Source organism: Zootoca vivipara, chromosome 15 (genome assembly GCF_963506605.1).
Source record: "Zootoca vivipara chromosome 15, rZooViv1.1, whole genome shotgun sequence".
Classification (NCBI taxonomy): domain Eukaryota; kingdom Metazoa; phylum Chordata; class Lepidosauria; order Squamata; family Lacertidae; genus Zootoca; species Zootoca vivipara.
In genome coordinates this window covers 22401878-22424497 of record NC_083290.1, presented here as the reverse complement: position 1 = coordinate 22424497, position 22620 = coordinate 22401878, and the positions used below count along the sequence as shown (strand labels likewise).

The window sequence follows — 22620 nt, the reverse complement described above, 5'->3', positions numbered from 1 at the left end:
ATGCTTTCAATTCTGCAGGAAATGAAGACCAAGCTATATGTGAGTGGCTTGCAGTTCCTCCTCTGAGGCTTTTACAAAATGCAGCTGCAGAAGCCACAGTCTAAAGACCTATGGGGAGTGTGGGGTAGAAGGGCATAACTGCCAAGTTTTCCCTTTTCTCACGAGGAAGCCTATTCAGCATAAGGGAATTTCCCTTAAAAAAAGGGATAACTTGGCAGCTATGGTAGAAGGGGGCTTCTTAACACTGTCACAGTTTCTGCTCAAAATTCCCAGCCCCCTGATTGAAATCTTGGGGAAAGGAGATAGTGGTTACTCATTAGTGTCCGATGCAGAGGAAGGTTGCATAGGATGTAAGAAATCTGCGAGGACCTGGATTGATGTTGCAGACGTTTTGATCATGATTAATAATTGCACGTGGACTTCTTGTACTTTTTCCCTCAGGCAGACTAAGCTAAAAGAGCAAACAAGGTAATGAGCAAATCTGGCTTTTAGTAAAAGGAAATATTTAAGTGACCTAAAAAGCAAGTATGGGCTATGCTGAGGATGTTCTTTGAGGTTGATCGGAAGTATGGGCTATTTGACAAGAGCTGAGATTTCTGAGCAGCTCTAGCCATGAGGAGGCCACAAGGTAAACTAACTGTACTGATGAATTCAAGGTCAGCTAATGAGTTACTGTATTTCACGTTATGAACTTCCATAAAACTCCTGTCACCAGTTGTCACATGAGCTGGATGCATGGCCCGTTATTGAGCAGTCACTAACTAAAGGGTGTGAGGACTGAGATCACAGACTACATTTTCCATCTCTCAATTTCATAATTTAATCTCTCAGCTTCATAAACTCTTCTAATGGATCAGTTGCCACAAATCTCTGTTACCGGTATATATCAACTCATCCGCAATGAGAGATGGAATTGGGAGGTCGAGAAGTTGCTGTAAATCTGTGCTACAACTGTGGTTTCAAACGACAATGTTAGCCAACATTTAACAGTGAGATTGTGCTCCCTTCCCTGTTACTGGGAGCTGTTCCCCTAGTAAAGTTTAGGAACCACCAAGCTCAACAGCCCTCCAAGAAAGGCAGCTTAGCAAGAGCATGGCAAAACTCCTGTTTTTGCTGTCTGGGACTGGGGGAAAAATGGACTGGGTGTGTCTTTCAAGCACCTGGCAAACCATCACTCATGGTTGGTGGGCTGTGCAATGTTCTGCGCATCACAAATTGCAGGATCCTATGCTAGACTCTGAGGGAAAGCTGCAGCTATCTCATCTTTCACTGCTGAGGAGTTATTAAAGAGCCATGTTTCCCCTCCAGGTTGCAACTTGGCAACCTTACTTACGGTAGACAGGTCAGCTTGTTTTCTTGCTGGTATGTCTGAGTGCCAAGTAGAAATTCAGAAAGTGATTTTTTCAGTTGTAGAGGAAGTTTCGCTAGCTGGATCAACAACAACAACATATTATTTATACCCCGCCCATCTGGCTAGGTTTCCCCAGCCACTCTGGGCGGCTTCCAACAGAAAAATAAAATAAAATAATCTATTAAGCATTAAAAGCCTCCCTAAACAGGGCTGCCTTCAGATGTCTTCTAAAAATCTGGTAGCTGTTTTTCTCTTTGACATCTGATGGGAGGGCGTTCCACAGGGCGGGCGCCACTACCGAGAAGGCCCTCTGCCTGGTTCCCTGCAACGAGGGAACCGCCAGAAGGCCCTCGGCACTGGACCTCAGTGTCTGGGCAGAACGATGGGGATGGAGACGCTCCTTCAGGTATACTGGACCGAGGCTATTTAAGGCTTTAAAGGTCAGCACCAACACTTTGAATTGTGCTTGGAAACGTACTGGGAGCCAATGTAGATCTTTCAAGACCGGTGTTATGTGGTCTTGGTGGCCGCTCCCAGGCACCAGTCTAGCTGCCGCATTCTGGATTAGTTGTAGTTTCAGAGGTAGCTCCACATAGAGCGCATTGCAGTAGTCCAAGTGGGAGATAACTAGAGATGGCAAAGCTGGTGTCTCAGTCATATCTATGCAGAACTAATGACTTCTTACTGCATAAGGTGTAGGTCCTTCTCCCCAATAAGTTCTGTCACTTACAATGGATGAGTATGAGCAGCGTATCACAAGCCAATTACTTTCGTATATCTGTGTTGTTTTCGCAGACTCCTATACTATTGGCACATTGTTGATGTTGTATTTGTGTGTTTAATAAAAACTGTCGTTAGCCATGCTGGCCCATTAGAAAAACAAAAAACAAGCCACAGTATGTTAATAACTTTTTCATGACCAACCAAAATGTCACAGGATCATGAGCAAGCTTTTAAACTTATGGCGTGTTGAATGTTTCAGTCAGTGAAATACTAGAAGATACTCCGAAGTACCTGGTTTTATCCCTGAGTGGAATTGTTAGAAACTGAGTGTAGCCCAAATTCATTGAAGCCAACACACGTCAGAGGCAGAGCTGGGGTACCAGATTGCATTTCCAGTAATCAAATGTACAGAGACCATTTTATTCCCCTCCCCCCCATGTCTATCAAACCTGTGTACAAACTTAGCAGAAGAAGGTACCCTTAGTTAATCTAATTTAAAGCTGTAAATTGGTACCAGACTCTGGGTTGTCTGACATTTGAATCAGATCCTTAACCTCTCTGCTTGATCCTTAGCAGCTTTAACTGTCACCGGACTCAATCCAAAAAGAGGCAACACTGGTCTTTGAAATTCAGGTGACAACATTAACTGTATGTTACTTTCCTTCCTATCAGGTGCTCCAGTGCCATCTTCAGGTTGCCTCCTACATTGCTTTAGAGCAGTGAACAAATATGAGTCACTGAACAGGACAGTATCTTTGTCATTGTTGATGACATCTGATGACATCTGATATTGATTTGTTCCCATCCATTTAGAAGATGTATGCTTCTCACAGTGGCAAAGCTACCTGCTCCAGCACCGGGAGCGGTGTACATTCGGGGGTGTGGCTGGCGCGCGTCCCAGGGGGCGTGGTGTGCTGCTCGTGGGGGTGGGGCGCATGTTGGTGTGTGTGTGCGGCAAGTGGCGCACGTCCGGGGGGTGAGTGGCGAGCGGCGAGCATCCTGGGGATGCGCGGCAAGCACCGAGCGTCCCAGGGGGTGGGGGCGGCTGTGATGTCACCCCCCCCCCCGGATGCATAGCTGCCAAGTTTTCACTTTTCTCGCGAGGAAGCCTATTCAGCATAAACTAAAATTTTCCAAATGCTGTGACTTTTCCTCATTTTGGCTGCCCTTTTCTGAACCTTTTCCAGCTCTACAAGGAGGTGAGGCAGCCAGAACTGTACACGGTATTCCGGATGTGGTTACACCATATATTTTGATGTTGGCAGTTTTACTTTAAATTCTTTTTCTAATTATCCTTAGCATAGAGTTTGTCTTTTTCACAACTGCTGCACACTGAGTCAGTTGAGGTGAGACTGATATGTTTAAAAAGCAATCAATATACCGGTACACACTGCAGTAACTCACAAAACTTGTTTATGGAGTACCTGTCTTCACAAAGTAAAGGTAAAAGTAAAGGGACCCCTGACCATTAGGTCCAGTTGTGACTGACTCTGGGGTTGCGACGCTCATCTCGCTCTATAGGCCGAGGGAGCCGGCGTACAGCTTCCAGGTCATGTGGCCAGCATGACAAAGCCACTTCTGGCAGACCAGAGCAGCACACGGAAACGGCATTTATCTTCCCGCTGTAGTGGTACCTATTTATCTACTTCTAGGTTCATATTTATCGAACTTCTAGGTTGGCAGGAGCTGGGACCGAGCAACGGGAGGTCACTCCGTCACGGGGATTCGAACCGCCAACCTTCCGATTGGCAAGCCCTAGGCTCTGTGGTTTAACCCACAGCGCCATCCGTATCCCTAAAGGTAGTGCTTGTAAAAAAGAAAGAAAGATAGCATGGTGCCATAGTGAGCATAGAATTGTAGAGTTGGAAGGGACCATAAGGGCAATCTAGTCCAACCCCCTGCAATGTGGGAATCTTTTGCGCAGCGTGGCGCTTGAACCCACAACCCTGAAGTTAAGAGTCTCCTGTCTACTGACTAAGCTATCCCAGCTTCATAAAAAAAGAGAGCGAAGAGCTCAAATAATTTGAAAGATGGAGAGACTGAAAGCATCTAGAAATTCAGGCTTGACTCTGAATGATGACAGGGTGCTAATGAAAGGAACGTTTTATGCAAGAGTTTGATTTATTTATGAAGGCAAATGGATTAAACTCCAAGGAAGATACCCCAAAGGTGGCAATAGTTCTAAGCGCTGCAGACAATGAAGCTGCTTCATTATTTAACAGCTTTAAACTGTCAGGCTGAGATCACAGCAAATGTAATTTAATAATTCAAATTGTTTTTGTTTTCGGGACTTTCTTAAAAGTAAACCCGGCCTTGCAGATAAGCTCAAGGTTGTTTTTGTTGTCTTCCATGCAACATGTTTTTATTTAGCACAGGGGTAGGAAAATTAGGCTGAATTTGGCTCTCCAGATCTCCCTATCTGGCCCTTGGGACTCTGTCCAGTCCACGCCCCTCCGGATCACAAGCCTTGCTGGTCTTGCTCTGTGCCCAGAGTTTTCAGGGAAGAGGGAATGGTTGTTGAACTACTCTGGGAATTGCAGCACTGGGAAGGGAGTAGGAGTCTCTTAACCACCCCAGGGCAGTCTCGAGCAGGTCACGTGCCCTGGTGCTGAGGGGCAGAGATCGCTCCAGTGCCCCCGCCCTCGCAGGGCGCAGCATGGTGCACCATGCCACCGGGGGTCTACCTAGAGCCGGCCCTGACCACCCCCAGCACCCTTAGCAAACTGCAGCCCCCAAGATCCATGACTGTTTAAGGTGGTACCCTAGTGCTTTAAATGTATGCTGTGAATGTGGCTGTAGTGAGAGATGCTTGCATTGGTGATCTGCAGCCATTGACACGTAACACTCCTCCTCCTCCTCCTCCTCCTCCTCCTCCTCCTCCTCCTCCTCCTCCTCCTCCTCCTCCTCCTCTCTCTCTCTCTCTCTCTCTCTCTCTCTCTCTCTCTCTCTCTCTCTCTCTCTCTCTCTCTCTCTCTCTCTCTCTCTCTCTCCCTCCCTCCCTCCCTCCTGTCAAAGTCATTTGGCCCCAGGCCTGTAGAGAAAGTAATTTTATAGCAAATGTCACACAATAGTATTATCCACAGATTTCCAGCCTCAAAAACTCCCCTGGAATATGGGCGAAATTTTTCATCGCATGTGAATTAACATTTTGTGCATCTGTAACTGAATTGCTGTATAGAAACTGCAGTCATCATCTCATCTTTTCTCATTTCCCGGCCAGGAGATGGAATTTGTGTGCAAAAGAAGCAAGCGATGTATGAGCCTATTGGTCTATATATTCCAGTGCCAGGAAGCCATTATTCTCTAGAATTACTGGGTGATATCCAGTATGTCATACTCATACTGAATAAATTACTCAGTTCCATTCATTTCATTGGGTCTATACTGGATACCAACCATTTAGCATTGAAGTAGGGATGCAAAAACAAACAAACAAACAAACTAGCTTGGTTGAAGAAATCTGGATGCATTAAAAGCCTTATACTGCCAATAAAAACATACTGTTACCAAACACTTGAAAGAATGCATACCTTTTTATAAAATCTTCATTTTTCCTAAGGCTCTGTGAACCAGGATTCATAGACTTTGGAACTCCCTTCCTAGAGAAGCCAAACCGGCTCCCTCTTTGTTGTCCTTCCGCCTGCAGGTGATTGCACCTTGAGTCTTCTTTCTGGCCTATTTTTGAAACGACCTTCAAGGAAATAGCTGTCAATCAAGTGTACATCATGCAGGACGAAAGAGTCTCCTGTGCAGATCATACTTGTATGCAAGATTTATTCCGCAGCCTTTTACCCAGTCTGCTGAGAGACCTTTGTCATGTGCTTGACCCTTGACTGTCACCAACTCAAGACTGAGAAAGAAGTTGATGTTTGGAAGGCTTAATTGTTAAATTGAGTTGGTTAATTTTTATTTACACTCTTTGCAGCTTGTGAGTCTCTTAAAATGTGCAGAAGGTGAATGGCATTTGGCTTGTGCCCACATGGAGAGATGTTGGATCAACTTGTTACCAAACTGAGCTTGAATTAGGGAGCAAATCATGAGCCTATTGGGCAATGTCTAAGCCTCTGCTGGACTTCCAGTCCCCAAGATATTAGGTGGTTACATGACATTCATGGCACTGAGCTCTGGAGTAATAAGGTAAGACTCCTATTGATTGGTAGCTCTTTAGAGCCTGCACCTTGCAATCATATCAGTTATGCTTCTGGCCCTTCGGAGAATGACATGAAGCAGGAATTCTACAGATCATTATTTGCCTGGGTGTAGTTATGGGCTGTGTGAAAGCTAATAAACTTGAGTTTATTATCCCAACAAGACTGAGACCTTGTTGGTTTCACGTCCAATAAAATTTAAGTTTTAAAAAAAAAAAGACTGAGACCTTGCCGGCAAGTGGTTCCCAGGTCCAGGAATTGAAACATTTTTCTGTTCCGGATGGGGTTGCAACCCTTTGAAGGAGCAGAGGCTCCTGGATACATCTTTGTTGCTTGGGGTGCCTATTACCAGCGTCAGTTGATAGTGCACCTGTGTCCTTTGCTGGTTAGGCATAGCTTGATTACTGCAGTCTATGGATTGGTAACCTTGCGGTTAGACTGCTGCAATGCACTGTGTGTGAAGCTACCCTTGCGTTTGGTCAGGAAGCTACAGCTAGTGAGTGGGGTGTCTAGTTATACTCATATTACACCTATGCTAAAACAATGGCACTGTCTGCATGTTAGGTTCAGAACCATGTCGAATCTGAGCCCTAAACAACCTGAGACTCAGCGATTTCCTACGATCTTCAGAAAAGGCCCTGCTGGCTACACTGTGGTTGATGGGTTGTCATCTTGGGTTATCATGTGTAGTGGGACCAATCGGCAACATCCTTCCTCATGCAATTTGGTGGGCACCCACTGTGGTAGGCTTCAAACACTTACTGAAAACTTACTTGCCCCATCAGGCTTTCCCTTGCTTTTAATTATCTGATACACTGCTTGCATTTTTCTGCTTCCATGTTTTCCTGGACACTTTTTATTCAACAAACCTAATTTTGTTGGATTTTTTTAATTGCATTTTGATATTGCATATTTCCTTTTCGCTTGTGATTTTACAATTGCAATTGACACAAATCTCTGAGAGATTTTGTTATATTAAGCGGTATATAAACTAAATTAACAGATTATTTATAACCTGTGCAGTACAGTCCTCTGCAAGCCTACCCAGAAGTGAGTCCCACTGTGTTCAATGAGGCTTTTTCTCAAGCAGGGATGCAAGAAGGCATTGTTTTCCATTCTGCCCAATATTGGTCGCATGCAGAGCACTGTTTCTGTTCCACTGCCCTTCATCTCCTGCCAAAAGCTATGTTATTTATCTCACTGTCTGCTGAAGCAAAATTACACAATTTGCATAAATAATTATGTAAATTACCTTGCCATTGCATTACTCCAGCTCATTCATTTAAATGCAAAGGCGGCACAATGCAGGCATGGTCGGGGCTAGGGGAAACCATAACCAATTACATATTGTTTGCCAGCTCAAAGCAATAACGATGACAGTGAATACCAATCACATTGGCTGGATTGATTTCCTCTCTGGACATAGCTGGTGTTCACGTATTCTTCCTATTTTCTGCTCCTGTTTCTTTCAGAATTTTCTGACCCCTCCTCTCAAGTAAATGTGCATAGGATTGTAGCCTTAGCGTTTTAGCAATTTAGGAAATCCTGTGTTCCATCTTCCTTTTAAGATACAAAACATGGTGTAGGGGGGGGGAGAGAAATATAACTCTGTGGCATGGAGTCTGTGCATTGCGTGAAGCTGGGATGCCTTCCTTTGTCTGCCTGTGTGTCTGCATGTTGTTGTAATGCAGCCGTATTCTTCAGAACAGCCTTTGCCAACCTGCTGGCAGGGGCCGACAGAGGACAATCAATTGGTGAAGTCTGCTCTTCAATTTGTTGTTGTTGTTGTTGTTGTTGCATTTATATCTAATCTTTTTCTCCAAGGAGCGTACATGGTACTCCTTATCCTCATTAATCCCCATAATAATCCTGTGAGGTAGGTTATGCTGAGAGAGGTAGTGACTGGTCCAAAGTGAGTTTCATGGCCAAGTGGGGATTTGAACCCTGGTCTCCCAGGTCCTAACACTCTAACCAGGGCACCACATTGCTTTCTTTGTATGTTGATGTGTTGCTGTTCCTCTTAAATTTCCTCCATGACTCACTGCAAACTCATTTATCTATTCACTAGAAGGGTGAAGGAGGACACAGTCAGGAAACGAGGAATCTCATTATCAGTAGAGTAGGCAGCAAAAAACAGAACTTTGACCTTATCTGGAGGGTGGAAAGACATCTCCCCCATTCACTCTGCCTAGGACTGTGAGGTAATATCAGGGCTTCGGTTTTCAAACCCATTTTCATGTGTTCCTTCTGTTGCTGCCTGGAATTGAGATTTTAAATGGTAGGATAATGCCTGTCTCCAACTCTTCTAATTTTTTCCCCTGGAGTATTGCTGCATCAGAACATATCTGAGACCCTTATATTTGGCTTTTAGCTGACCACTGAGATTGGGAGTGAAGGATGTTCCATATTTAAAATACAGTTAACACAAAATGGAAGGAGGAATCACAGACCCAGATTTGCAAGACCTGGCCTAACACAAGATCTGTATATTTATCTCTGGAGAAGATACAGGGAACTTTGGTTGTTGGTTGATATTTGGTGTCAAGATTTAAACCCTTGGAAGTGGGGAGTTAAGAAAGAAAGAAGAGCATGGACACAAAAGACCTTGTTACAGGGCAGGCCCACCCATGAGGCAAGGTGAGGCGACTGCCTCAGGCAGCAGGATCTGCAGGGGAAGCAGATCAGGCTCCCAAGGAATGGATTGCCCCCACTGCAGCAGTTGCAGCAACAGCTGTGGCATGCTCCTTGGAGGACAGATCTGGCTCCTTCTCAGGAGCCCCCACCATGCTGCCTCTACAACTGCCTCTTGGCAAATAGGAGGCACTGCTGATCTCCCACCCCAGTGTACACCTTTATTCCCCCCCTCCTTGTTCCTGATGTAGATCTTCACTCACCCCTTTTTCCCTGACTGGGGCTGGGAGTGACATTTTGTGGTTTGCTTCAGGTACCAAATTGTCTTGGGCCTGCCTTGTTGACTTTTGGGTAGCTGTTTTGCTGAGGGGTGATGGTTGATAGAGGCTTCATTCCTCAAAACTGGGGGCGCCATGTGACACTTGTTTTTCCTCTGTCACAGATGTGCTTATCACCCCTTCTGTCTCACCCATCCTTTTCCTGGGTGTAGCCTTCTTGAGATATTGAAGGTGTCAGGAGTATGGGCAGGAGTCAGGCTCTGGGGCCTGTAGTGCCTTGCAGGACTGGGGCCTGCCTCAGCTTGTGCTGGGGAAGCAAGGCGTGGCCACACAGGTGAAGACATCAGCTTGTGCTGGAGAGGCAAGGAGTAGTCACCCAGGTGAGGCCACTTGAGATCTCACTGCACCTGGTGGCAGGAGCTGGGAGGGATAAAAGCCCAGCATTTCCCTTCAGCTCTTTGCCACAGCAACGCTATCCCTGCCTGGTTGCATCTGGCCTCCTGCTCCTTGGACCCTTGCCTTGCTGCCGCCTTGCTTCTTGTTCCTGGATCCTCCGCCTTGCTCCTTGCTCCTTGGACCCTTGCTTCGCCTTCGCCTTGCTCTTGCCCCGTGGACCTTCGCCTTGCTCCTTGCTCCTTGGACCCTTGCTTCGCCTTCGCCTTGCTTCGTGCCCCGTGGACTTTCGCCTCTGCCTTGCTCCTCGACCCTGCTTCTTCACCACCATCTTGCCTCTGGTCCTGACGCCTGCCGACTGGACCATGACAGAAGGCCCTACTGTAGTTTTGAGGTTGCAAGTTGAGTGATTCATTCCTGATGTTGGCTTGCACGCTGACTATGCAAACTGGGCAAAGTTTAAGTACTTTTGCAAAGAACTGGCCTACTACAGGTGCAGTGTGCAACTAAATGTTGAGGCGCATCATTCTTTACACCCAGTGAGGTGTGTTCCTGTTCAAGATATCAGCCAGCCACCCTGAGGAGGTGATTTGCAAAGAAAATAGGCAAGATGGGATGGACATGTTGAAAAGAGTGGTCATAGAATTGTAGCACTGGAACGGACCCCAGGTGTCATCTAGTCCAAACCCCAGCCCTAAGACTAGTGGTTAGAAAGATACTAGAAATTCAAAGAGAGCTGGGAGTTTTTATGTACCTCAGACATTCCAGCTGGAAGCTAAATATACCGTGTTTCTCATATTATAAGTCATGTCTTATATTAATTTTTTCTTCAAAAAAACACGACATGGCTTATTTTTGAGGGATGTCTTATTTTTTAATAAAGTGCACGCGGGCGCTGTTTGCCGGGCTTGTCAAGCCCAGCAAACAGCGCCCGCCGATCTTCGGTGACAGGCGGGGGTGGGCGGAGAGCGGAGAACGATCTCCGCTTCCCCCCCACCCCCGCCTGTCACACAGCACAGGTCGGCGGGCGCTGTTTGCCGGGCTTGTCAAGCCCAGCTAGGAGCGCCCGCCGATCTTCGGTGACAGGCGGGGATGGGGGGAGAGCGGAGAACGATCTCCGCTTCTCCCCCACCCCCGCCTGTCACACAGCACAGGTCGGCGGGCGCTGTTTGCCGGGCTTGTCAAGCCCAGCTAGGAGCGCCCGCCGATCTTCGGTGACAGGCGGGGATGGGGGGAGAGCGGAGAACGATCTCCGCTTCTCCCCCACCCCCGCCTGTCACACAGCACAGGTCGGCGGGCGCTGTTTGCCGGGCTTGTCAAGCCCAGCTAGGAGCGCCCGCCGATCTTCGGTGACAGGCGGGGATGGGGGGAGAGCGGAGAACGATCTCCGCTTCTCCCCCACCCCCGCCTGTCACACAGCACAGGTCGGCGGGCGCTGTTTGCCGGGCTTGTCAAGCCCAGCTAGGAGCGCCCGCCGATCTTCGGTGACAGGCGGGGATGGGGGGAGAGCGGAGAACGATCTCCGCTTCTCCCCCACCCCCGCCTGTCACACAGCACAGGTCGGCGGGCGCTGTTTGCCGGGCTTGTCAAGCCCAGCTAGGAGCGCCCGCCGATCTTCGGTGACAGGCGGGGATGGGGGGAGAGCGGAGAACGATCTCCGCTTCTCCCCCACCCCCGCCTGTCACACAGCACAGGTCGGCGGGCGCTGTTTGCCGGGCTTGTCAAGCCCAGCTAGGAGCGCCCGCCGATCTTCGGTGACAGGCGGGGATGGGGGGAGAGCGGAGAACGATCTCCGCTTCTCCCCCACCCCCGCCTGTCACACAGCACAGGGCCGAAGATCGGCGGGCGCTGTTTGCCGGGCTTGTCAAGCCCAGCAAACAGCGCCCGCCGATCTTTGGTGACAGGCGGGGGTGGGGGGAGAGCGGAGCACGATCTCCGCTTCCCCCCCACCCCCGCCTGTCACACAGGACAGGTCCGAAGATCGGCGGGCGCTGTTTGCCGGGCTTGTCAAGCCCAGCAAGGAGCGCCCGCCGATCTTTGGTGACAGGCAGGGGTGGGGGGAGAGCGGAGAACGATCTCCGCTTCCCCCCCACCCCCGCCAGTCACACAGGACAGGTCCGAAGATCGGCGGGCGCTGTTTGCCGGGCTTGTCAAGCCCAGCAAGGAGCGCCCGCCGATCTTTGGTGACAGGCGGGGGTGGGGGGAGAGCGGAGAACGATCTCCGCTTCCCCCCCACCCCCGCCTGTCACACAGGACAGGTCCGAAGATCGGCGGGCGCTGTTTGCCGGGCTTGTCAAGCCCAGCAAACAGCGCCCACCGATCTTTGGTGACAGGCGGGGGTGGGGGGAGAGCGGAGAACGATCTCCGCTTCTCCCCCACCCCCGCCTGTCACACAGCACAGGTCGGCGGGCGCTGTTTGCCGGGCTTGTCAAGCCCAGCTAGGAGCGCCCGCCGATCTTCGGTGACAGGCGGGGATGGGGGGAGAGCGGAGAACGATCTCCGCTTCTCCCCCACCCCCGCCTGTCACACAGCACAGGTCGGCGGGCGCTGTTTGCCGGGCTTGTCAAGCCCAGCTAGGAGCGCCCGCCGATCTTTGGTGACAGGCGGGGGTGGGGGGAGAGCGGAGAACGATCTCCGCTTCCCCCCCACCCCCGCCTGTCACACAGGACAGGTCCGAAGATCGGCGGGCGCTGTTTGCCGGGCTTGTCAAGCCCAGCAAGGAGCGCCCGCCGATCTTTGGTGACAGGCGGGGGTGGGGGGAGAGCGGAGAACGATCTCCGCTTCCCCCCACCCCTGCCTGTCACACAGCACAGGTCCGAAGATCGGCGGGCGCTGTTTGCCGGGCTTGTCAAGCCCAGCAAACAGCGCCCGCCGATCTTTGGTGACAGGCGGGGGTGGGGGGAGAGCGGAGCACGATCTCCGCTTCCCCCCCACCCCCGCCTGTCACACAGGACAGGTCCGAAGATCGACGGGCGCTGTTTGCCGGGCTTGTCAAGCCCAGCAAGGAGCGCCCGCCGATCTTTGGTGACAGGCAGGGGTGGGGGGAGAGCGGAGAACGATCTCCGCTTCCCCCCCACCCCCGCCTGTCACACAGGACAGGTCCGAAGATCGGCGGGCGCTGTTTGCCGGGCTTGTCAAGCCCAGCAAGGAGCGCCCGCCGATCTTTGGTGACAGGCGGGGGTGGGGGGAGAGCGGAGAACGATCTCCGCTTCCCCCCCACCCCCGCCTGTCACACAGGACAGGTCCGAAGATCGGCGGGCGCTGTTTGCCGGGCTTGTCAAGCCCAGCAAACAGCGCCCGCCGATCTTTGGTGACAGGCGGGGGTGGGGGGAGAGCGGAGAACGATCTCCGCTTCCCCCCCACCCCCGCCTGTCACACAGGACAGGTCCGAAGATCGGCGGGCGCTGTTTGCCGGTCTTGTCAAGCCCAGCAAGGAGCGCCCGCCGATCTTTGGTGACAGGCGGGGGTGGGGGGAGAGCGGAGAACGATCTCCGCTTCCCCCCCACCCCCGCCTGTCACACAGGACAGGTCCGAAGATCGGCGGGCGCTGTTTGCCGGGCTTGTCAAGCCCAGCAAGGAGTGCCCGCCGATCTTTGGTGACAGGCGGGGGTGGGGGGAGAGCGGAGAACGATCTCCGCTTCCCCCCACCCCCGCCTGTCACACAGGACAGGTCCGAAGATCGGCGGGCGCTGTTTGCCGGTCTTGTCAAGCCCAGCAAGGAGCGCCCGCCGATCTTTGGTGACAGGCGGGCGTGGGGGGAGAGCGGAGAACGATCTCCGCTTCCCCCCCACCCCCGCCTGTCACACAGGACAGGTCCGAAGATCGGCGGGCGCTGTTTGCCGGGCTTGTCAAGCCCAGCAAACAGCGCCCGCCGATCTTTGGTGACAGGCGGGGGTGGGGGGAGAGCGGAGAACGATCTCCGCTTCCCCCCCACCCCCGCCTGTCACACAGGACAGGTCCGAAGATCGGCGGGCGCTGTTTGCCGGGCTTGTCAAGCCCAGCAAGGAGCGCCCGCCGATCTTTGGTGACAGGCGGGGGTGGGGGGAGAGCGGAGAACGATCTCCGCTTCCCCCCCACCCCCGCCTGTCACACAGGACAGGTCCGAAGATCGGCGGGCGCTGTTTGCCAGGCTTGTCAAGCCCAGCAAGGAGCGCCCGCCGATCTTTGGTGACAGGAGGGGGTGGGGGGAGAGCGGAGAACGATCTCCGCTTCCCCCCACCCCTGCCTGTCACACAGGACAGGTCCGAAGATCGGCGGGCGCTGTTTGCCGGGCTTGTCAAGCCCAGCAAGGAGCGCCCGCCGATCTTTGGTGACAGGCGGGGGTGGGGGGAGAGCGGAGAACGATCTCCGCTTCCCCCCCACCCCCGCCTGTCACACAGGACAGGTCCGAAGATCGGCGGGCGCTGTTTGCCAGGCTTGTCAAGCCCAGCAAGGAGCGCCCGCCGATCTTTGGTGACAGGAGGGGGTGGGGGGAGAGCGGAGAACGATCTCCGCTTCCCCCCACCCCTGCCTGTCACACAGCACAGGTCCGAAGATCGGCGGGCGCTGTTTCCCGGGCTTGTCAAGCCCAGCAAGGAGCGCCCGCCGATCTTCGGCTCTGTCCCCCGATGCGCGACGGCTCGGGGAAGCAGGCAGGGAGCTCCTGCTGGGTCCCGCGCCTTCGCCTCTCGCTCGGTCGGGGCTACACGACATGGCTTATTTTCGGGGTATGTCTTATTTTTCACCAACCCTTAGAAATCCTGTCATGGCTTATTTTTTGGGGATGCCTTAAAATATGAGAAACACGGTAGTGCTTGTAGGAAATATGTATATATACACATATACACATATAGTAGGAAATGAGCAGTGTTGGCCAGGTAGTCCTGAGAGCAATGTGTGAAACAGGAACAGCAGGGAACTTCAAACTACTTTCCTTTTGCCTCCAGTGAAGGTTCTGCACAAGATTTCAGCAGCTGGAAAGCAAAGTATGACATCTTGTGGTCAGAGTCTATAATTTTCCAACAAAAATATCACCCACTTAAACTTGATTCTTAGCTCACTTACTTTTTGTTATTAATGCTGTATATTTCTTGTGTGGTTCTGTTGTTTTGAATTACTGTTCGTTGCTTTGATACATTTTGCAAAAGCAAAAACAAGAACACCCCTGTGTAGAGCAATTTTAAGAAAAGAAAAGAGAAAAGGGTTTTGTTTTTGGGTTGCTAGACTTAAGTTCAGGGAGACCTGGGTTCAAATCCACACCTAGTGTCAGGGGACCACCAGGGGTCAGCAGAGAGCCAGGAAGGGTGGTGCCTGGGCTCTCTCAACTGAAGGAGCCTCAGGATGCTGACGGTTCGCAGCATCGCTTGGAAGGTGGTGCAGAGCCAGGGATGAAGACATAGGAGCTTGGGGATGCTGGGAGTGCAAGGAGCCAACAGGCAAGGTCCGGGGGCTTGGACCAGAGCGCTGCGGAAGGGGAGGTGCCAGTGACTAAAGCACCTGCCCAACAGTTGTCCAGCTCTGGAGGGGAGGGGGTTGCACCCTCTACCCCCTCAGCAACGTAGGGGGGGAAGTGTAGAGGGGAGAGGAGGAGATTTAGGGCACCAAAGGTGCTTTGCTGGAGGAAGTCCTGCCGAGCGGCACTTCTGGATTCTGACTCAGACTGAACGGTCATGGACATTTATGCTCTGCCCTGTACATACTCTGCCCTGTACATATGTATGTAATAAAGCTCTGTAAAAACCAGATACAGAGTTTGGCGCGCGTTCCTCATGAGAAAGCAACCCAGCCGCATCACACCTAGTCATGAAGCTCGCTTGTGGCATTTCACAATCTCTCAGCTTAGCCTACCTCACAGGATTGCTGTGATGATAAAATGTCGTGACCGGGAAGATCTATGTATGCTGCATTGAGGTCCTTGGAGTCCAGGTGGGATATAAAGGCAGTTAATGAGACTAATAGCAAGAATAATGACCAAGCTGTAAGTTTTCCATCTCCTTGGATGGTGTCCAGTCATACAGTGCCTATGTCATATGGGCAGTGATGGATTTGGGACAAAGTGATATGCAGAAAACAGTGATTGTTCAACACAGGGTTGATGCCTTTTTTGGTCTGTCAGTTCAGAAGTGTTTGTTCTGGAACTAGGAGGTAGCCTGGGTAAGGTGTCAGCAAGAGAAATGTCGCGCCATTGCCAAATTGTACTTCGAAACATTATTTATTATTCAACCAGGAAATTGCTTCTGAGTACATAGTGGGGCCACTACCAGTCTATGTTCAGTTTCGCCTTGTGATCACAGTGAAATATTGCTGAAGGATAAGTGCATGCAGTGGTGGACGTGAATGTGCTGGCAACAAGGGAAACCACAAGGCCAGGCTGACACATAACTGTGTAGTGTGGTAGCAGTATGACCTAGGGAGGTGTGAACCATCTGTTATTTTCAGTCTCATTACCTGCATGCCTGTTCATTCTCACTGAGATATACTTTAGTTTACTGTTGCATATGAACCAGACAAATACTGTACCTCAAGAGCTGAGGAGCTAGTGAATGATGCTCTATCATTCATGCCGCCGCATGAACAGAGTACAGAGTTATTATCATTGGAATGAAACTAATTTGGATGGACCAGTGGAGTAAATCCTGGTAGGGGTCATTTTACAGGATTGGCTTTGTGATGGCATTGGCCATTATTTCAGTATTTATTCTGGAGCCAAGCACTGATTTCAAGCTTATTTGGGGAGTTGGATAACAAAACCGAAATTAACAGTTCGGAACTGAAACCCAACCCAGTCCAATAAAATTCAGCTGGAACTATTTAAAATCCTGGAGTTGAAGGTGAGAGTTGAAGGACATTTTGGGAGCAGAATATTTGAGATTTCTCTTCCACCAGTTTCATAATTTCTCACTGGCCTTGTGATTACTTACAAACATACTGCCCTAAAATGAAATGTCGGGCATATGTCCGCAAACTCGGGGGCTGGGATTTCTTTGTAAAAAATATATCACAGGCATATGAGGATTCAAATAAAAGATTTGGGGAAGCACAGTGACGACGTAATGGGGTGGGATGCTGGAAATTGCCCACCCCTTTCGCAGTTGATAGTCCTTATTCCTTCTAAAGCTCTTATCAACTAGGTTAGACATTTAAATAAAGTTAAAAACAAGAGTTATGCAGATCTATTTCTTATTGGTTATTAGAATGGAAATTGGATTGACTTAATGAAAAAAGTTTTTTTACGTGTATTTTTTTATAAGCTTATTCCTTTGAGAATAATTTTACTTTTGACTGAGATCATCAGTCCCATTGTAAAACCCACTTGCTTACTGAGATGTGTGTTTTCAAGCCATACCCTGTTCTTGTGAGCGTAATATACTTCAGCTGTTTTGAAATTCTGTATTTTAAATTGTTGTAACCCACCCTGGGGCCTGCTGCTGAAGGGTGGGCAATAAATTTAATAATAATCAACAATGCTTGTGCTTCATATTGTGCTTGTTTCTCCAGCAGCCAGCAGAGCAGCCAGCAGAGCAGTCATGATGATGACCCATCCCGATTCCTGAGCCCCCGAATGCGTGACAACGGGTAAGTTACTGGAGGAAATGATGATGGCTGTTCAGTGCAGGGAAGGCCCATGGCTCAAGAGTGGATGCTGTGTATTTAGGAAGTCCCAGTTCTTTGCATGTTGACTCAAAAGCAAGTCCCAGTGAGTTCAGTGGAGGCTTATTTCCAGGGAAACGGTGCAAAGGAATGTGTGTAATGATGACAAGTGTCAGCCTCACAACCCAAAGAGTCTTGTTGCTTGCGCCTGCCTATCAATGGGGAGTCCTAAGCAGGACGTCCAATGTTGGACAAAGTGCATTGGGTGGGAGGAGAAGGAGTTCTTTAAGATACACAGGTCCAAAGGTATTTGGGATTTTAAAGGTAAGAACCAGCGCCTTCATTTGAGACTGAAAATGAACAGGTAGCCAATGCTAATCAAACAGGGCTCTAGTTATCTGGCATATTTTGGATCAGTTGAAGTTTCTTGACACTTTTCCTTTTGATACAAATTTCTTTTCCTGCTGCATGGTATTCTGGCTAGGATGCAAATAACTACTTTAGATGTGTCCAAGGGTTTGGACGTGTCTATCTCTCTCTCTCCCCCCCCCCCCCCCCCGCTTTTTAATGTGCTGTAGCACAAACAGCTTTTAAATTTCCACTCCCAGAGCAATTCTCTGTATGTCTGCTGCAGTGAGACCCAATAGAACTCAGTGGTGCCTACTGCCAGGTTTGAGGGACTGCAGAAATTGGCCGTGTGAGACCAGGAGGGTGGCTGCGGTAGCTCCTGTTCAGGAAACCTAAAGCCTCCTTGAGCATGTGGAACTAGTTGTGGAATGATGTGAATTTGGAGCACACTTTCCAAGTCCAGATAATAAAGCCTTCCTTTTGCTTACTGTGTGTATATGGGTTTATTTCCATCTTTTACTTCATTCTAATTTCCCAATGGCAAAAGCTGAGATATGCTTAGGTATGTTCCCAGCTTCACCTCTAGCAAAAGCCATAGTTGCAATTACTGCTTGAAAGAATTTAAGGCATTTGCAATGCAATCCTATGCATGTCTGCTCAGAAGTAACTCACAATTAAGTTCAGCAAGGCTGAGTCCCAGACAATATGGGAATAATAATAATAATAATAATAATAATAATAATAATAATTTATATCCCGCCCATCTGGCTAGGTTTCCCCAGCCACTCTGGGCGGCTTCCAACAGGATATTAAAATACAATAATTTATTAAACATTAAAAGCTTCCCTAAACAGGGCTGCCTTCAGATGTCTTCTAAATGTCTGGTAGTTGTTGTTCTCCTTGACATCTGGTGGGAGGGTGTTCCACAGGGCAGGTGCCACTACTAGGAAGGCCCTCTGCCTGGTTCCCTGTAACTTTGCTTCTCGCAGTGAGGGAACCGCCAGAGGGCCCTCGGTGCTGGACCTCAGTGTCCGGGCAGAATAGTGGGGGTGGAGACGCTCCTTCGGGTATACTGGACCGAGGCCGTTTAGGTCTTTAAAGGTCAGCACCAACACTTTGAATTGTGCTCGGAAACAATATACAACATTGAACCTTTAAATTTCATAGAAGATCAAAATTTCAATCTGCCAAATCAGGGCAGATTAATTGTAGTTTGTGAGCTTCATTTTGGTGGTCTGCAGTGTGTCTATAAAGAGAGGATTAAAAATCATACAACGTCTAGCACAGGAAACTACTATTGCTACAGCCAGCGACGTAGCTAGCCGCTTGGGTGCTTGGTGCGGGGGAGTGTCCTGAAGCAGGGGGCAGGGCGATCCACCCATGGGGTGGGGTGATCCGTCCATGGGGGTGGGGCAAGATCCCCATGGGGGCTGAGTGAACCTCTCTGAGCCTTGGAGCTTCTCCTCTGCCTCCCCCTCAGCTGTAGGGTGGCTGAGGTAGAGGCAGTAGGCAGACGCAAGTCCCACGCTGCCATTTCAGGTAGCGCAGAACCTGCAGGCGCCTAAGCCACCACATCACTCCTTAAAAGTTTTGTGAGCCCAATTTTTAATTCATTTTGTCACCCTCCTCAGTGATGACACCCAGGACGGGCTACCCACCCTGCACACCCCTTCCTCAATCACTGGCTACAGCAGGCAGAAAAGTCATGAAGTAGCCCACCAAAACACTCAGCAGTTTTAAAATGGTCCGTGGGGGGTGGGGTGAAGTTTGGGAACCACTGTGCTAAGTTACGTACAATGCATTTCATATTCTCAAAGTACTAAAGGAGTTTAGCTTTGATAAGAAAGTAAATATTGCGTGTATTTCAAAGTTTCTTGAAATTTCCATGCCCCTCCCACCATTAAAAATACTGGTTCCCCACCCCACCCCACGACTTCAGATTTTCCGGAAATTCCGCATCTCTCCTGTGTGTGTGCTGCCCATTCTTCTTTCAGTAATGGAATGTCCTTGTACAAAGTCAGTTACCCAAGCAAAGACAATTATCGTTGCGGGGGGCGTTTCTGTATATATTTTATTTAGCATAAATCTGAAAATGTCAACCCTAGCTAAAGGAGGCGGGGGAGCAGCTGCAGACTGAAACCATTGTATAGATGTCAAATGCCTGTGAAATATTGTTAACTGTGCAAATATAGCGACATCAAGCCTGGTTATATTCTGAGACTCTTAACTATGGAAGGTACCCAGGATAAGTCTGAAACATGGTGCAAACTCATTTTGTCCTGTGAAAAGAACGGATAATTTCAGGGAGTTGTCTGTGGCAAGCGGCTAATAATGCTGTGTGATAATGGAAACAACTTGTTCTGTACATGTGTGGCACAAACCTATGTGTATGTGTACATTGGGGATGTGGACTGCAGTCGGATATGGTATAAAAAGGATGTGTGGTTATGTTTGGACTGCAGCTTGGCTGACCTCACCGTATGCTGAAAGAGTGACCTGGGAAGGAGGTGAAACAATCTGGTGGCTTCAGCCTTTGTCACATGCAGTCAGGGCCAGCGTGTCCATTTAGGCGAACTAGGCAGCTGCCTAGGGCGCCAAAATGGAGGGGGCGCTGGCCAGCCTGCCCCCCACCCCCCGGTGCTGCCTGTGGCTGCCTCCACTGCGCCTGTCACCTGTTGAGCGGCTTCAGGCCGCTATTCTGAGGTGCGCGCGTGCCTCTGGAGAGCGGCCTGAAGCCACTCAACAGCTGACAGCCGCAGTGGAGCCGCCCCAGTCTCGCGATCCCTGCGTGAAGCTCCGGAGGCACGCAGGGAGCGTGAGCCTGGGGCCACCTCGCCGCACCTCTCAGCTGTTTTTTATTATATTATATTTTTATATTTTATATTTATTTTTTCTACTTTTTATTTTTTTCTATTTTCTATTTTTATTTTTTCTATTTTCTATTTTCCTATTTTTAATGTTATTTTTTATTTGGGGGGGGGCGGGGCGCCAGAAGGTGATCTTGCCTAGGGTGCAAAAAACCCTAGCACCGGCCGTGCATGCAGTCACTTGGTCTGTGTCAGTCCATGACGTATCTGACTCTGTGAAAGGAAAGACATCTTCAAAATAATTTTAAAAACGAAGCAAAATATGATGGAGGATTTGTCTGCCATAATAGTTTTGTTGCTGTGTAGGAATACAGGCCACAAAAAGAAAACTTTTGTTTAACTGCCTTTATGTCTTGCTTGTGGGCTTTCCAGAGGCATCTGATTGGCCACTGTAGGTGGGCCATTGGCCTGACCTAGCAGAATGAAGAACCTAAGTTCCTCATTCTGTTCTGCTAATGCATCCGCTGCAGTTAGGAGAGATCTGTAGCACCAGCTGATAGGAGCAGAAATGCCGCTGAGTGAACTCCGCTTCTGCATGTATCATGCAAGTTGAAATTCCATATTCCATACTACTATTCTCCTGATTGATCCGGCTGCGTTGGTCCTCACAAATTCTGTGCTCCTCACCTATAGTCAGTTGGTTCATAGGGCGCCTCGGGCACCAGTACTTAACTTACTTTTCTTGTACACTTCCAGCTGCTAGTACACCATCACGGTTCAGGCAGCCTGGTGATGAAAATATATTTCCTAATGGATTTCTGCATGCCATGCAGCTGCCAAAGGCAGAGTGCATCTATGCACCTTCTCCTTGGACCAGAGCCTACAAGTTCTAAGGCTCTTCCTCTGTTGCATGATCTCTTCTGATCACTTTCCCTGAACCTATTGCTTGTGCATTTGTTCAGCTTTGGTCAGAATCCTCCAAGCTTTTCAGTCTTTGTAGTAATGGAGCACCTGGCACATAGATTCCTGGCACAGGTGTTGCTTTTTCGGGGCAGGGGGAGACACACACTCCCTGCTTTTCATATACTTTGCAAGGGAAAGTTGTGGAGGAGTTTCCCTTTATTTTTAGCCTTTGGGGCTTTTAGTCAGCTTAGACATCACTTCAACTGCCGCTTCATCTCTGCCGTCGGATGTTAATCAGTTGTTCATCTTGCCTTGGTTCCAAATCAAACTTTTAGGTGGTCTCCCTTCCCGGCTGAAGAAGGAGCAGGGAGGATAAGAAAGAAAATGCAATATGAGGACAAATTTAGATTCATATGTTTCTGGCTCTCTGTGGTTGATTTATTACAACTCCAAACTTGCAGCCTTGGCACAAAAGAGGGTGGGGAGGGGGGAGAGGACAAAACTGTGAAAGTGACGCATGTGACTCCTTCTTTGTGTGTTTTTTTGGCGAGACCAGCAAAATGTATTGTATTTCCACTTCCCTCTCCTTTCTGTTGGTAGGTGTTCTTAATTGGTTGCACAGGAACAGCCGACACTCTGTAACCACAGCCTTCAGAATCAGAGTTTAGAACCCTACTTGGGTTGTAGGTTCAGGGTCAAAGCCAACTAGAGTTTGCTGTGGCACTTAATTCTAGAAAATACAGAAACAGGCCAGAAGTTGGGACTTAAAGGGGCTGTAGGAAAGAGATTCACTTCTAGGTCAAAGGAAATGTATGATGGTGGAATAGGAAATGAAACTCATTTTATTTTCTTCATCTAAGTCTCTAACCCCCTTTTTTGAACTCTAGTCTCTCTGGGGAGCTGTCATCAGATGCTGGAGAGAGAGGAAATCTTTATCCTGATGTCGATCTCTGGTTGGGAGCCTTGGAATATTCTTTGTTTAAGGTCTTCTTAGGGTTTGCTTTCTTGGAGATGTGTTGAACCTCCAGTTCCTTTCTCTGTCACATCCTCTGCTTGCTTTCCACCTTTTCTCACCCTCTCCAGTTTTTGAACTCTCAGACTGACACTCAGCTTTGAGCACGCACGCTCAGAATATTGCAAGGTGGCCACTTGTCCCATTTATTTAACTTCCACCGAGGCAAGTGTGGGGAACTTTAGGTCCTCTGGATGTTGCTGAACAACAACTCCCCATCAGCCCTAGCAAGCATGGCCAATGGCCAGGGATGATGGGAGCTGTCATTAAGCAACATCTGGAGTGCCAAAGGTTCCCCATACCTGCTGTCTAAAGACTTGAAACACACATCTTCTATGATTGCATTTATCTATGGGAGCATAGCTGCCAAGTCTCCCATTTTCCCTGGGAAATCCCCGTTTTTCCAGCTGTTCCTAGCTGAAAAAACAGATTTTTTTTGTTTTCCCCCGGTTTATTC

The 22620-nt window shown here is 49.3% G+C and overlaps 1 protein-coding gene across 10 annotated transcripts in view; it reads left to right on the top strand.

The window, feature by feature from the left end:
* The window catches only part of GRAMD1B (GRAM domain containing 1B), a 163685-nt gene that overhangs the window by 5559 nt on the left and 135506 nt on the right, over positions 1-22620 (top strand). For 8 of the 10 annotated variants that reach the window (XM_060268295.1, XM_035138799.2, XM_060268290.1 and 5 more), the window contains one exon: positions 17001-17078. In XM_060268295.1, coding sequence (XP_060124278.1) covers positions 17001-17078 — 78 coding nt within the window. The remainder of the gene's footprint in view (positions 1-17000; positions 17079-22620) is intronic. The other 2 variants (XM_060268296.1, XM_060268291.1) reach the window with 1 other exon arrangement.